Genomic DNA, 16849 nt, shown 5'->3' with positions numbered 1-16849 from the left:
TGCTTGATTTTATGGATCTGTTTGCAATTGGTGAGGGTGAAACCCCTAAACTGAATAATTAGGAGGGAGCCCACATACTTTTGGGCATATAATGTATGTATTGCTCCATAAAATCTCTTTATTTTTCAATATACTTTCTTTTTTTCCAGCTTTTTCTTATTGACCATGGCATGTATAGGGTTAAACGTTACAATGGGATGTCATTCTGTGCCTACGCCATCACCATAAAGTAAAAGTAGAGCAAATCAGAGAAAAGACCAACTTAGTTATAGAGATGTCTATTATCGTTACCTGATATTCATAGACTGTGATGTTGTAAGTCAGTTGTGTAATATGTGTGTTTTCTGAGTGTTTAAAATTGTTGATGTTTTTAAGATTTAGGATTTTATATCTAACAGTGTATTAAAAGTTAGAGGAGGGATCCATTTCTCACTAACACCTGTGATTTTTTGAGATTATTGGGTCACACAGTTTTGTTTTTTTGGTCCACTGTAACTAGTTCCCCATTGCAATATAATATAAACTCGTAGACCTGTAAGGCTTGTAAATAAATGTATCTTCAATCTAGCAATTTCTAAAGATGTTTATGCCTCTTGCTGAATTGGTCCTTTGCATGATAAACTCAGCATGCATTGCTATCTAAAGCTTTACTAAGCATTCAAAGACAATGTTTGAAAATCCACTTCTTCCTCTGAAAAAGATGCCGCTGGGATCATTGAATTATTTATGCCAGACACACAAATTTAGAATTCCACATTTCAGACAACAAAATCCAAAGAATTCACAGAATCTCTCTCCTCAAACTTACTTTACATATTTATTTTTTTCAATAATCATTGTTTAATAGTGATTGCCTAATATTATTATTATCAATAATAATTATAACAATACAAATAAATAATATTAATAATAATATTAATAAAAAATAAGGATACAATGCACTGCTCTGTAGAACCCTTACATACATTGTAATGGTGCAGCCCCACTTAAACAGTATGAAAATCTTTGTATTTTGCAAAATGTTTCTATTAAAAATAGAATCCAATTATTGTCCATTGTGTGTATATACCTCCTATGCAGACATGTGTCTCCTATAGTTACAGACTACAAACAACCCTGGTGTAGTCTGATCCTGCAGTCACACTAGTTTCAGTAGGTCTCTGGAGGATCTGTGATCCAAGTCAGTATATGTATGCTTCTAAAAATAACCTTGGAACAGAGGTCCCTAGCAATTTTGTAGGTTGTCTGTCACATTCAAATACTGCCGGTGATGTTAAGCAACACTGATTAATAAAAGGGAAAAAGCCTATTGATGATATAGCCAAGTGATAAGACTCTCACCTTATTGTTGACTGCGCCTGCTTCCAAGTTTTAGTATTATGTCATCCCTGATCTCTCCAATGCACCATAGTACAACAGCTGAGTAGCCATATACAGGGAGACCATGAGCCACATGCTTGGTCGGGGAACACTACCTTAGAGTATAGTTTCATTAGCTCTTACCAGAGACATTAAATGAAGCTCCTGGATCCAAATGCAAAAGATAAACCTCCACCAATTACCTTGGTGCAGTGAATTTGTGTGTTGTGTGTTGCTGTAAAGCATCTATATGTACATGTTTCATTTATTTAATGAGGAAGCTCTGTCTAGTGGGATTATTTCCCATGTATCAATATACTTTTCCTTAAAACAAATATTCAAGCAGTCACATTTCTCACACATTTGCTGGTAGAAGGATATTCCTACATTTTTTTTTTAACAGTTGAGAGAAGTTGTTTGAAGACAAATTGGGTGTCTATTTAGAATTCAAGAATCAAGAATTTGTATGAATGTCTATTTATGAACTATATAGTGAGGCAATGGACAAGACTGTGTAGAGCATGTTTACCCAGATTGCATGGATCCCCAGCTCTGGCATCTTATGCCAGCCCTGACAATAGTAGACAATAGTTTTCTTAAAATTGACTAACCTGTTTGGAAGACCTTTTGGGTTGAAAACAGAGGTTTAGTTATAATTACTTGTTTTGTCTTAGCTCAGCATTTTGTTATCAGGGATCGTAAATCTGTTGGCTGTATGAAAAAAGCCATTATCAAAAGGTCCAATGCTTATATATTATATTTGAGATACAATGGTGCTAGCTACTATGTCCAACCCATATTCTCCATGTTGTTAAACCCTGGAGAAGTGAGTACTTATTGACAAGTTTGTGCAACAAAGCTCTTCTCCCTGATTCAAAAACATTCGAGAAGTTTCTTTTCATTGTCTTTCATGTTACAGTTGAGCTGCAGCCCGGTCACCGGTCACTACTTCTACCTGCCAGCTAGCTCACATTACACTTGCCACTCCAACCTTCCACCCTCCCCTGTAAAACAAGCCTACACTCCGCTTGAATAAGTTACAAGGCTGATGTATACAAAGAACCTTGTTTTACTGAACCGTGTGTATAAAAGCTTTTTTCAGTACATAGCATTTTTGGGCTCCCCATTTGACATCAACTTGTTTTGTCTAGTTAATGTCAGACAAGCAGATTTTATACTCTGGCAGCTACATATTGTGTTTATGCTAAAATGGGAAAACAGCTGAAGCAAGAAGTGTTTCACAGATTTTCATTATTCTGCACATGTTACACAAGTTATTAAATAGTTTCTTTGAAATACTGAATATTACTAAGGAGTTTTTTTATAGCTATTTTTTGGTAGCTAACTATAAAAAAAAAAAGACAGGATGATCCACCGTATCTGGAGCCATGTGTGAAATAGGCTAAATTATCCATTCTTGATATGTTTCGATTTTCAACTTTTTTATTTATAATAATTTAACTTCATTTGCTTTTAATTAAGTAATATAGTTTTCTAAAACCCATATGCAAAGACCTATTCCCTAAAACCCATATGCATGATTTTGTTGTATTTTAGCTCAAAAAAAGCATTTAGATGATCATGCAGATTTGGCTCCAGAAGAATGCAAGTCTGAGAATGCTGAAAACTCCATTGAAGAGCATGTTGAAGGAGGACACGATGCAGATGGTGAAGAGATGACAGATGGGATAGAAGAAGATTTTGATGAAGATGGAAGCAATGACTTGGTACAACTTATTGGCAATATCTTTATTATTTTCTGTAATATGTGTCTATTTTATTATGGTTGAGAAGAAGAACAAAAATACATTTAAAATGCATTCACAAACGTATATTTAATAGTCCGATATAATATGTTAACCCTTAATGCAGATATTGTTTTTGCTCTTTATTCAAGGGATTTGATTATATTGTATTGTTGTTTTGTCTGAATGACTTAAATAGATAATACAATAGAACATTAAATTCATTTTAAGAAATGTGAATTAGAAAAGGGATCGTACAATTAAAGTGTAGCTCCACCTATTACTAACAATTTCTGCCAACTGTAAATATAAATTAAAGCAAAAAATGGTGTGTAGAAAAGGCAGATCCAGCACTCGAATATTAAAATTCCAATTTTATTTAGGTCATTTTTAAAACCAAGGATAAAACAAAAATCCCGGGACCACGCTTACGCGTTTCAGACCGCTGGGGTCCTTAATCATAGCTTGTAAATATAAATTGCAGTATACAAAATAACTCCAGGTCTGACTTTAGTGTGGAGCTCGGCTTGATGTAAATTTTCAAAAATTGTCCAGTATTCATGGAACATTAATTGTAGAAAATGAAAAAAAAAAACATAATCATCAGTATTACAGTCCTAGATTGCAATCAAAACTGTGAGAAATATAAATTATTCATCTATATGTGTCCCAGAAAATGTGCCATTTTTCCTCTCCTTCTGACAGACCTGCCTCTGGCTCTAAGGCAACTGGCTGCAGCAGGAACCTTTCCCCATTTCTCTGTCTGCAGTAGGAGACATTTTTATATGTAGATGACTTCCATATGTGAACTGGTGTTCAAAAGTGAATATATGCTTAAATTAAAGAAAATAATTATTGTGAAAAATAGATCCTAAATTTTACGAAGTGGTGACAGGATTTAAACAAAAGATAACCTGTAGAAGTACTTATCCACTACTGCCACTTAGAAAACAGAAAAAAGATGAATCAGGTGGAGACATCTAATATTAAGTAATATTCAAGCAAGCAGAGACTTTATCTGCAATTGTTATTACATTACAACGTATATAAAGTCAGCACAGCGGCTCAATGGTTAGCATTGTTACCTTTATGCACTGGGGTCCTAGGTTTCAATCAGACCCATGACAAAATCTGCATGATGTTTGTATGTTCTCCCCGTCTTATGTTGGTCCCCCCCCCCCCCCACATTATAAAAACATACTGATATGTTAATTTGCTTTATATAAAATGTCTGCCTGAAATAGAGGAAATTAGATTGTCAGACCCATTGGCGACTGATGAAAAATTTCTGTAGTGCTGTGGTTTATGTTGGCTCCATATAAACAGTGGGAAGTAATAACATATTTTTGTGAGGGTTTATATTTTCTTGTATTACATATTGCAGATTTTCTTTGTCCAGACTCATCCTACATTTTTCCTTTAATTTTTTACTACTTAGATGGAGAATCATGTATCAGACATTGAAGATACAAGTAACTGAACTCAGATTTCTGGTATGTTTTACTTAATAATCTTTGTTTTATATATGTATAGTAGTCCTGTCTGAAGAACTAAGGACTTGGGTATAAATGTATCATATGTCATCTATAATTGCTAGATAATATATTGGAATTAAAGATGATTTTTTTTTTTACCAGTGAATCGGTTTCTTTTATATAAAGTCTTAATAAACAGATACAAATTCCCTTAATGTATCATTTAGAATAAAATTTCTAATTCTTCTTTACTTTTCTTAACCAAAAATTAAACTCCCTGAAAGTAGCGCATATCACAGACATAATCCATATATAGTAAGCTCCCCCTAGTGGTGGCTGTAAGCAGTCAGGATTTTAACTTTATGTGAATAGACGCACGGGATATAGAGCTCGGTATCCGGAAAATGCAATAAGAACTCCTATAATGGTACATTATATAAATAATGCCAGAAATTTGGTCCTAAAAACTAAATAACATTCACAGTTGGAGTTACATTTAAAAAAAGAATATTATAGCATAATTTTCTCAATATTATTAATGAATCCCTTTTATCCCACCTATCCATCTTATTAGAGAAATACTCTTGTCCCTCGCAATAATAAATATAGAACAGAAATACAGCACCAAGAAATATCAAAGTGTAACAAGATTATTAGCAGGAGTTCTTCACATTTTGTGAGAAGCAAAGAAAATTGAAAATTCAATCTCCCTAATGATAAAATTATAGAGAAGCTGATAAATAACAACTTATTAAAACTGGAGCCAGAAAGTAGAAAGTATGCCGCAACTCTAAATAGCAGATGTGTATCCATTTATTTTAATGACTGCTATCTCATGTGTAATGCATTCACAAGCACCTTGTTATTTTGGACATAAGCATCTTCAAGTAGTCACACAGTCTCATGTCCTTTGTATAGCGAGGATTTTTGTTGTAATTGATGAAGATAAATGACATTGCGGGCTAGCATTATATATGCTTAATGTGCTGTAATGGGCTCCTTGACTTTTTCTGGTTTTCTCTTGAGCATGGGCTTACCGTGGGGCACCATTGTACGGCTTTTATTCAGATTGAGTCTACATAAAAAGATGAAGCACTGAGAAAAAGGAGTCAAACACTATAAGTATAAAAAAAATCAGTTTTATTAAATCAGTTTTATTAAATTCGTATAAAAACTACAGAGGATCTAAAAACTAAATCTGTATCCGGACCAAATTCATGGTAACAATAACACCACATTGATTACAAAGTACTTATATTCTCAATACAGAGTACATACTATTAAGGGATCGGCATTGCCACAGAAAAGGATACATAAATATTATCCGCACAAAACATGTACCCTGTCCAAAAAAGACCACTAGGATAGTCAGTATATGACACAGGTATGGTCATGGACCAGAAGGGGATGTAACCCAGAGAGAGTTTATAAGCAGATAAGTAACCTAAAGGCCTAATGTATACAAAATGTCCAATGGAAAAGTTTTTGGGCAAAATAAAGATAAATTGAAAGTTACTTTTCTCTAAAGCAACTGTATAGTTCGCTGACTGGATAGTTATTACAGGCAATCCATGGAATGGATAACATGTGGGATGGGCTAGAAAATAACATTGATAATACTTACTTATCCTCCGTTCCCATGCGCCTCCTCTACCAGCCAATCGCATCAGAGTGGAGTGGGTACTCAGATGCTATGCTATTGAGAAGAGTATACGCTGAATATAGGATGTCTAAATATATAGCTATTCAGCCCTGAAATTATATCCGAATTGACTGTCCTAAAATGCTTGGTATAAAGATTGGATTTCCCCAGAGCAAATAGCCAGTCTAAGCAGGCATTGAGCCAGCAGGAACTACTGAGAGATTAGAGCTCAGGATTACAGAAATATTTAAAGGCACCTTGAATGTACACCATTGAAATAGTTGTTTTTTTTAATATAAAAAATGTCTATAAGTGTGATTGGTGCAACTTTCAAAATACTTTTTATTAAAAATAATTTTTACTTGTTGGGGGTACAGCTGCTTTGTATACTTTATACAGAGCAGCTGTATCTTGCGCTATGACCTGTATCTGTCAGGTCAGCGGGACTGATGAGTTCAGTGTCAGCAGGATCGAGCTGCTATCTATCACATCTAAGTTCATAACTTAGATGTCATCAATTACAGGTGGATCCTGCGTGTCAGAGATATACGGTCCCGCGGACCTGACAGATTCAGGTCTTAGCGCACGCTACAGCTGCTCTATATACAGGATACAAAGCAGCTGTAACTCAAAAAGTAAAAATATATATTTTTTAAAAAGTATTTTGAAAGTTGCACCAAGAAAACTGTTGGATATAGGACATTTTTGTTATGATATTATCTGCCCACATTTCCACACTGTGTACTTCTGCACACGTCCCAGAAAAGGTTTGAAACCTATTAATTTAAAGGGGTAGAGTGAGATTAGAAAAGATGGCTGCTTTCTTCCAGACAGCATAACTCTAATCCATAGGCTGAGTTAGGTATTGCAGCTCAGCCCCATTCAAAATATACATTAGAAACCAATTATCTAAGGTGGGATATAGTTATTTATAATAACAAGGCCATTATTTTAGATAAAACGTCCAATGTGCATCTAAAATAAAAAATAATAAGGAACTTTGCTAAATTTTAATTAAAAAATTGTAACCATTTTGAGTATACAGTTCCTATGCAAACCTATGTATCCCCAGGTTGCGGTTGCTCTATGTAAACTGGCTATAGATAATCCTTGTGTGTAGTTTGATGTTTAAATCATGTATTACTGCTTTCCATCCTGATAAACTATACTTAAGGCTACATTCAGATGAGCGTCGGCAACCTCGAACGTGAAAACGTAGGGTTTTCATATCCGAGGTGCACCCCTGCGGGATGCGTTGTCGTGGATCCCCCATAGACTAAAGTCCATGGAGGGATGCATGACAAGCAGTAAAATAGGACATGTCCTATTTTTTGACTGACCCTTCACACGCTCTGTTGAAACAACAGTTGTGTGAACGGCCCCATTGTTTTTACGGCCATCACACGGACGTAATAGACGCTCGTCTGAATGAGCCCTAAAGGATTTGTCCAGGATTAGAAAAACATGGCTGCTTAGTTTTAGAAACAGCGCCACAACTGTCCATAGGTTGTGCCTGGTATTACAAATCCAGGCAATGTACAGTATGTAGTACAGTGTATATTGTATTGCAGTACAAAATAAAGAGTGGACAGAGTTCAGTCAAATGACACCTGCGGCAGAAATTGTAAATGCAATATTCAAAGTTTGTGATAGGAACTTGGGGCTTATACTTCCAACAATTAAAAAACAAATTGTGAAATATTTATTTTCATTTCAGTTTTGGCACAAATCTGAAATGCGACTTTTTAACTTTTGAAATTACTGTCTGATTCAGGCGTAAACTGAATAAGAAATATGGGCCACTGAGCAAGAATCTGCAGCTACATCCCCCTCCTCCCCTTCCATCCTGTCTAGCATTTTCTGTATCACACTAGACAGATTTATGGCATGGCCAGATGTGGCGGAATTGCTCTGGAATTCCGCTGTGGTAATCCGCAGCGGACATATTCTCCATTGGTTTCCACACCTTTTCAGTTAGGTTCGTGCTGACGTGGCGGAAAACTCCGCTGCGGACCATAGGCTGCGGTGCGGAATTTGGAGTCCGCATCATACACTGGCTGTTGCGGACGTGTAGCGGACTTGTTGCGGACTCATTGCGGAATTTCTCCATTGACATCAATGGAGATGCAAAATTCTGCAATGAAATCCGCAGATGCCATGTGTGTTGCGTTGCGTATTGTTTTTTTCGAACAGGATATTACTTAATTCTGGCTGGACCTGTATTTCCAGGTCTATAGCCAGACTGAGGCCCCATGCACACGAACGTAAAAACGCCCGTAATTACGGCACGGGCAGGCCCATAGAAGTCTATGAGGCTCCCGTAATGGGTGACTACGTGTGTGCACTCGTCATTACGGGAGCGTTGCTAGGCGACGTCAGGAGATAGTCACTGTCCAGGGTGCTGAAAGAGTTAAACGATTGGCAGTGACTGTTTCAGCACCATGGACAGTGACAACCGATCACAATATAGATCAACGTGTAAAAAAAATAGAAGTTCGTTCTTACCGAGAACTCCCTGCTTCTTCCTCCAGTCCGGCCTCCCGGGATGACGTTTCAGTCCAAGTGTCGGCTGAAGCCAATCACAGGCCAATCACAGGCTGCAGCGGTCACGTGGACTGCCTCGTCATCCAGGGAGGTCGGGCTGGATGTCGAAAGAGGGACGCGTCACCAAGACAACGGCCGGGAAAGTATAAATTTCTTTTACTTTTAGTAGGGAAAGGGCTGTCCCTTCTCTCTATCCTGCACTGATAGAGAGAAGGGAAGTACTCTTCACCAGAATACGCAACGGCTGATCCGCATCAATTTCCTGCCCATTTTAGGCAAAGCCACAACAGAATCTGCAACGCAGATTATGTGCGGCATTGATGTGGACAGTGGCGGAAGAAACACGCCACGTCTGGCCATGCTCTAATAGAGCGCCTACAGGCAGGTAAAGGGGAACTACAGACTGCTGGAAAGTGAGGAAGATGCTGCTATGCCTTAAAAACATATATTACAAAGTTTCATATACTTCAATATACTAATGATTTATGCAAAAAAGTTAAAACTATAGATCCGCTATGTTATTTTTTTTATTTTTTTTCATACACGTTTCCTTTTTATCCACAGGTACAATCCTGGGTACTGTAAGAAGAGAATAACGTTTATTTAATGGTACACAAAAGCCTGAAGAAATATTAACTTTACAATTTCTCTCAACTCATATTTTCAAACTGTATTACAACATTGTTTTTTTATTTAGGTTGTAAAGGTGTCAATTAGTTGTTTTTTTTTTGCAATGTTTAGATTGTTATGTTAATATTATAAATAATTTTTGATCTAGTTGTTGGATAATTTGGAAAGAGCATTAGGAAACTGTGCACATATGTAAATTTGTATGAGCCATTTTTTAATAATAGGACGTGTTTGTCAGTTGCAGCAATGGCGATTGGGTTGTGTGTGCATCTTTATTGTTTGTCTGTACTAAAATTGATGTACTGTATATATGAGTACATTTGCACTATCATGCTTAAGGCTTCGTTTACATCTGCGCTAGGGCTTCGTTCCGACATTCTGTCTGAGCTTTCCGTCGAAACGGAGCCCTGACAGACACAATGATTTCAATGGTGACTGATCCGGTGGCAATGGTTTCCGTTTGTCTCCGTTGTGCAAGTAGTCGACTACGCTATTAATTCCGTCAAAACGACGGAACCCTTGCACAAAGGAAACAAATGGAAACCATTGGCACCGGATCTGTTCACCTATGGTTTCCGTTTGTGTCTGTCAGGGCTCCGTTCCGACGGAAAGCTCCAACGGAACATCGGAACGGAGCCCTAGCGCAGATGTGAACGAAGCCTTATTGGTAATTTTAATGAAAATATTTAAAATTATGATATCAGTGTTTATTGTTAAAGGGGTTGTCTAGTTTTTGCAAGCCTTTTTGTTAGAAGAGTCCCCCAATGATAAGTTGATCGCAAGCTGTCCTACTTCAGAGATCCCCAGCAATCAGCTGTAATCTGTAGAGGAACCTGACACAAAGTGTTACATTCCCTTGCAGCAACACCCCAGGAGAAATAAAGCATTACATGCTGCCCATTGAAATCAATGTGCTGTCTGTGTAATGAACAGACTGCTGGGTCCTCCAGAGAGAGAGATGCTCTTTCTAGCCGCGCTCTGCTCTGGATAAGTGATGAAGGTCATAAATGAGGGAGATTCCTCTAGTAACTTAGAAGACCTAATAGGGTATTACGGATTATTTTTTCCAAACTAGATGACTCCTTTATCATTCTATTATAATTTCTTTACATTTGTTTTTTTTTTACAATTTACACAGATTTTGTCCACTGTATCTTTGGTTGGTATTTTAACACAAAGCAAATTTATAGTAGTAAATATATATGAAGTATATATATATTTATGCTTTCTTTTTTTATATTATATAAATCAAAGGAAATATCTACTTTCATTAATGTCTAGAGTGGATATTTTTTAAAACTAATGGAAATGGATAAAAATATAAGAATACATTTTACATACAATTATATCTGTAATGTGAATATTGTATTACATTTTCTTTGGAAGTTTGTATTTTAATTCAGATGTAATTGTTACATAATATAATATTATTATAGCTGTGCAATTTATTGCCTACACATAATAGTGAATGGCAGTTACGGAAGCAGCGTAGCATGTGAGCTACGCTGTTTCTGTAACTACCATTCAGCTCTATGGCAATTACGGAAACAGCTACGCTGTTTCTGTAATTCATGGTTGCGAATCATGCGCTTCAGCCACAACACAGAGCAGTAGAACGGGGTTTAGGGGCCCCCGTTCTAGAGATAGGTGTGGGTCCCAGTGGTGGGACCCGCATCTATCTGACATTTATGACATATCCTGCGGATATGTCATAAATGTCTCTGATGTGAAAAACCCTTTAAAGTGAATTTCCGTCGTTTAACACCACTTTGCTTTTTTAAATCGTAATAGGTCTAAAATTCTGTGCTGATTGTTAATAAACCTTTATAGCAGTCAGAGCTCCATTTACTGATACGGAGCTCCAAATTCCCTGCATAGACATTGGACATTGGGGGTAATATATCAACAGATTTGCTCCAGTCTTCCGGCATAAAAAAAAGTAGACAATTTTGTCGCATGCCATAGTTGTGCTAAAATTCGCAACTTTTTAATTTTCCCCCCACTTTCCAAAAAAAGTGGCGAGAAAAGGGTCGGGTTTTAGCCAAAGAGGTGGGGCCTCCACTCGAACTACATACTAACTTATGCAAGAAACTGGCGTAAATTATGCCACAAAGCTACACCTGCTCATAGCGTGTGTACATTTTAATTCCTGTCACGCAGATGGCCAAAAATGTGCCAAATATATTAAAGGTTATGCACCTATTAATATATTTCACCTATTGAGTTGACTAGTATAGTTTTGGCTGCCTGGGAGCTTATTGCAAATAGTTTTTCGTATAAAATGTAAAAATAAATCAGTATGCAGTAAGTGCTTAAGCTCCCTCTAGTGGCGGCAATATTTCACTAGAATTTTATTATTCAACTGTGTCTATGCAGGGGATTTGGAGCTCCATATTAGAATAACGGGGCTCCAATCACTAAAGATAAATTAGGAAAATAATCATGTTAGATCTAAAAATAACATGAAGATCAAAGGTGAACATTAACCTTACTCTTCTCTGACTCAAAGTAGCTTATACATTTTTCCATACTTCAAGTGCTGGGGACACGACGTGGATCTTGAGGTGACGAGGACAGAGTAAAGCATCTCTGATACTTCTCGAGTACGAGTATCTTATGCTGGAAATGTAATTGCTTTTTATTTTGCTATTGCAATATCATCTTTTAGTGTCAAAGTGGTACAATTACTTCCCCTGGGGTATGATCTAATAAGGATACAGCTCTGTGTTCAGTAGCATAAGAATTATAATAAAATCAGTAGGACTGAGGGAAATGGTTGTGTACAGCATAAATAAGAGTTTGGCCTTCATCCCTTTATATATCATTGTCTTGCTTTATGTTGATGCATATTTGCATTAATTATGTTAGAGCCCGTTTTCTTCTCAGACATTATAACAGAGCTATAATATAATCAACAGTAATGCATTTCAGTCAATTATTTTCCAGGTGGGAACAAAACAATAAAATGTGTTCATAAATTTGGTACTCAGCCCAGTCTGGTTATTATTGCAGCCAGGTTTTATGTTGATACTATTGTCATATTTTTTACGATTCTGGATAGATTTTCTCAGTTCGTGCCAATCAAGATCGTTCTGTAATATAATTTCCGCTGTCTGTGACTTCCTTGTAAATGCACATTAAAGGGTTTGTGATATTAGATGAAATAGGTCTGCTATTTTACCAGAAATAATGCCACTCTTGCCCATCAGTTGTGTCTGGTACTACAGCTCAGTCACAAGAAAATGGGGCTCATGTGCAAACACCATGGACAAATGTGGTGCTGTTTCTAGAAAAATGATCAGATCTTTTTTTCTAATTTCAGACAAATCCTGTAATTGCAAATATTTATTTTTCATTCAACAAGTTTTATATTTCTTAGGCTTCGTTAACATCTGCGTCAGGACTCCGTTCAGGGGTTCCGTCTGAGCTTTCGGTCAGGGGAACCCATGAACGGAACCCTGACTTAAACAAACGGAAACCATAGGTTTCCGTTTGCATCACCACTGATTTCAATGGTGACGGTTCCGGTGCAAATGGTTTCGGTTTGTCAGCGTTGTGTAGGGGTTCCGTCATTTTGGCGGAATGAATAGTGCAATTGAAATCAATCATAATGCAAATAGAAACCTATGGTTTTCATTTGTTTCAGTCAGGGTTCTGTTCATAGGTTCCCCTGACGGAAAGCTCAGACGGAACCCAAGAATGGAGCCCTGACGCAGATGTGAACGAAGCCTTAATGTAAGGAGACATGTTATGTATGGAGAATGTTGTCACATTTTTGCTCACCTGTGTAAAATAATTTTTAAATGTTTGTAAATAAATAATTTCTTGACATTATATTCAGTAAGAGTTTCCTTTATTATACACAAAAAAAAGGTAAAAATGCGTGGTCAGAAGGTATAAACAAAGCACTTTGTTGGCGCTAAGATTTATGCAAACATTAAATATCTGAATCATTTTGAATTGCGTTACTGCTATATACACTATACTTAGAAATGTGAGGTTCTTTGCGCAGATTTCGATTAAGGCTTCGTTCACATCTGCGTCGGTGTTCCGTTCATGGGTTCCATCAGACCTTTCCGGAAACCTTTTTTGGAAACTGTCTTTTTGGTGAAATCAATAGCGCAATCGACTACGATATTGATTCCGCCGAAAAAAACTGAAACCTTAAAGAACAGGGACAAACGGAAACCATTTGCAATGGAAGCATTACCATTGAACATCACGTTCCCCTGACGGAAAGGTCTGACAGAACCCACAAACTGAAACCTGATGCTGATGTGAACGAAGCCTAAGTTCTGTGTCTCCTGCCATGACAAGACAGCTTCATAAGTAGGCACAGATTTTAGTGACCTCTCATGCGTGTGGCATCCACACTCACATTTTGGTATTGAAATGCCTACAGGTCATACATATTGTGAAATAAATAACTGAAAACAGACATAATATTAAAGGGGTTATTTCCAGAAAAAAGTTTTTTTCATGATGCACATAATTATAAAGGCTTCTGCAAAATAAAGTACTAACCAATAGGTACTAATGCTAAATTTTTCAGCATTGCAAATGATGTGTTATCCAATGTAATATCACATCCAGCAGCCATGACATCTAGTCACATGACCACATGACCCAATGGCTCTAGCATTGTACACACATAGCGCTGGAAACATTAGACACTGACGTCACATTAGACAACATATTATCTGCATCTATATTGTGTAAACGTGGAAAAAGATTTCTGAAAATAGGGCTGGATGAAAAGTTTTAATTTGTACTAGAAAATAGCGCGTTATTGAATTTCGTACAGAGACAAGCAGAGTTTTCTTTATCAAAATCTTATGGAACTTGCCAGATTTTTTCTTTTTCCATATTTCATTGCCAAAAAGCGGAGGTACGTATTCTCCTCTTCGGGCAAAATATGTTGGCATATAGAGTGACTACTCTACTCTAACCATTCAGACAACAGTGTATTAATAGGATACAGATCAAATACATAGATTACAGATCTTACTCATATCCGATTCCCAGGTAGTCTAGCAGCGCTGTGTGAGTGCCCCAATGCGTGTTTTGCGTATGTGCTTCTTCAGGGGGGTGAATTCCTAACGTCTCCTCTTTAGATATTTGATTTCATGGATCACATGGTATCAAGATGGCCAATAACACTGCCGGTTTCCGGCACATCCGCAGCATCAATCAGCTATAACGCTGCCGCACTGTTGACAGTTTAAGCACCACTGCACATGCCTGAGTGCGGCACATACTCTGCAGCAGCTAGGACATGTGCAGCGCACATACTGAATATATGGTGGGACAGGGTGATCACAGGGATCCCAGTTGCAAATACACTATGGGTAATTTTTTCTCTGTTATGGCAGCCTGAAAACAATCTAACTAAGAGCCCTCGATTTCAAAAATCTAGTGTAACGGCCTGTTTATCCATTGTGTGTAGAAATGCAAGCAGTCTAGTACAGATGGCAAAATAAGAATAAAGCCAGAAGCAAAATATTAAAGATAAATCAGTGGTCTCCAATCTGATCTACAGTGGTCTTCAATCTGATCTACAATTTTGGTGAAATCAAATCTCACAACTTGCCTTGAATGCTGTTGTCCATACATGCTGGGAGTTGTAGTTTCAACACATCTGGAGAGCTACAGGTTGCAGACCACTGGCATAAAGAAAAAAGGCCATAAGACTAAGGATGATGATGATGACATGGGCCTAGCCAAACAAAGTTTGCACGATGAGGACTCTCAGGACTCAATAAATGCCTTACATATTCTGTATGAACTGCACCTGGGATTCTTTCCTAACAAGTATAAAATAAAAAAGTATAAAATAAAAGTTGGGAAATTAAAACACTTGAAATGGCAGGACCAGATCCAGTAGACATGCAGAAAGGAAGAGCCGGTTTTAGACAAAGTGTGGTCCTGGGCAAAGTTAAAAGTGGGGCACCAAATGCTACATTACTGTATGAATAATGCAGTAAATTCAGAAGGTGGTGTGCAGAGAACAGCATTGCTGATTTCTAGCACGTCTAGCGAGTGTTGTAAGCCCCAAAGCATATGTCCCACCTCTCACACAAAAAAAGTTTATATAGTTATTTAAAGCATACCACTATACCACATTAAATATTACCTGCATACTGTTACTGCACACAACTCACTATTATAAGACCAATATTACCAATAATAACACAATATAATACCCCCATACCATTAATGAATAACACCGCCACACTATAACCACACAGCCACTGAATAATACCCTCATACTGTTACTGAATAATACCTCCACATCATAACCACATAGTTACTGAATAATACTCCCATACTGTTACTGAATAATACCTCCACATCATAAACACATAGCGACAGAATAATACACCCATACTGTTACTGAATAATACTGCATAGTGACTGAATAATACCCCGATACTGTTACTGAATTATACTGCCACACCATTACCATATAGTGACTGAATAATACTCCAATACAGTTACTGAATAATACCGCCAAACCATAACCACATAGTAACTGAATAATACCCCCATACTGTTACTGAATTATACTGCCACACCATAACCACATAGTGACTGAATAATACTCCTATACAGTTACTGAATAATACAGCCAAACCATAACCACATAGTAACTGAATAATACCTCCATACAGTTACTGAATAATACCGCCACACCATAACCACATAGTGACTGAATAATACTCCTATACAGTTACTGAATAATACCGCCAAACCATAACCACATAGTAACTGAATAATACCCCCATACTGTTACTGAATAATACCGCCACACCATAACCACATAGTGACTGAATAATACCCCTATACTGTTACTGAATAATACCTCCACACCATGGCCAAATAGTGTCTGAATAATACCCCCATACCATAGCCACGTAGTGACTGTATAATACACCCATACTGTTACTGAATAATACCGCCACATCATAACCGAAAATAGTGACTGAATAATACCCCCACACTGTTACTGAATAATACCGCCGTACCATAACCACATAGCGACTGAATAATACCTCCACACAATAACCACGTAGTGACTGAATAATACCCCCATACCATAACCACGTAGTGACTGAATAATACACCCATACTGTTACTGAATAATACCGCCAAATCATAACGAAATAGTGACTGAATAATACCCCCATACTGTTACTGAATAATACCGCCACACCATAAACACATAGTGACTGAATAATACCTCCATACCATAACGACGTAGTGACTGAATAATACCCCCATACTGTTACTCAATAAAAAACACTACACAGAGACCAATATTACCACCATATAGTGATCATATAGTGGTAGATGCCAGTTATACACAGACCATATAAGTGATTACAGCACGTTTAACCTCTGCACACCATATAAGTGATTACAGCACATTTATATCCAATGACTCACAGGTGATG

The 16849-nt window shown here is 37.2% G+C and overlaps 1 protein-coding gene across 4 annotated transcripts in view; it reads left to right on the top strand.

Moving 5' to 3' along the window:
* The window catches only part of RALYL (RALY RNA binding protein like), a 595378-nt gene extending 585649 nt beyond the window's left edge, over nt 1-9729 (top strand). For all 4 annotated transcript variants that reach the window (XM_075826067.1, XM_075826069.1, XM_075826068.1 and 1 more), the window contains 3 exons: nt 2917-3086; nt 4543-4597; nt 9330-9729. In XM_075826067.1, coding sequence (XP_075682182.1) covers nt 2917-3086; nt 4543-4584 — 212 coding nt within the window. In that variant the 3' untranslated portion in view covers nt 4585-4597; nt 9330-9729. The remainder of the gene's footprint in view (nt 1-2916; nt 3087-4542; nt 4598-9329) is intronic.
* The last annotated feature ends 7120 nt before the right edge of the window (nt 9730-16849 follow it).

The sequence above is a fragment of the Rhinoderma darwinii genome, chromosome 5, assembly GCF_050947455.1.
Source record: "Rhinoderma darwinii isolate aRhiDar2 chromosome 5, aRhiDar2.hap1, whole genome shotgun sequence".
Taxonomy (NCBI): domain Eukaryota; kingdom Metazoa; phylum Chordata; class Amphibia; order Anura; family Rhinodermatidae; genus Rhinoderma; species Rhinoderma darwinii.
The sequence above is the reverse complement of the archived record's forward strand: the minus strand, read 5'-3'. Positions and strand labels throughout refer to the sequence as shown.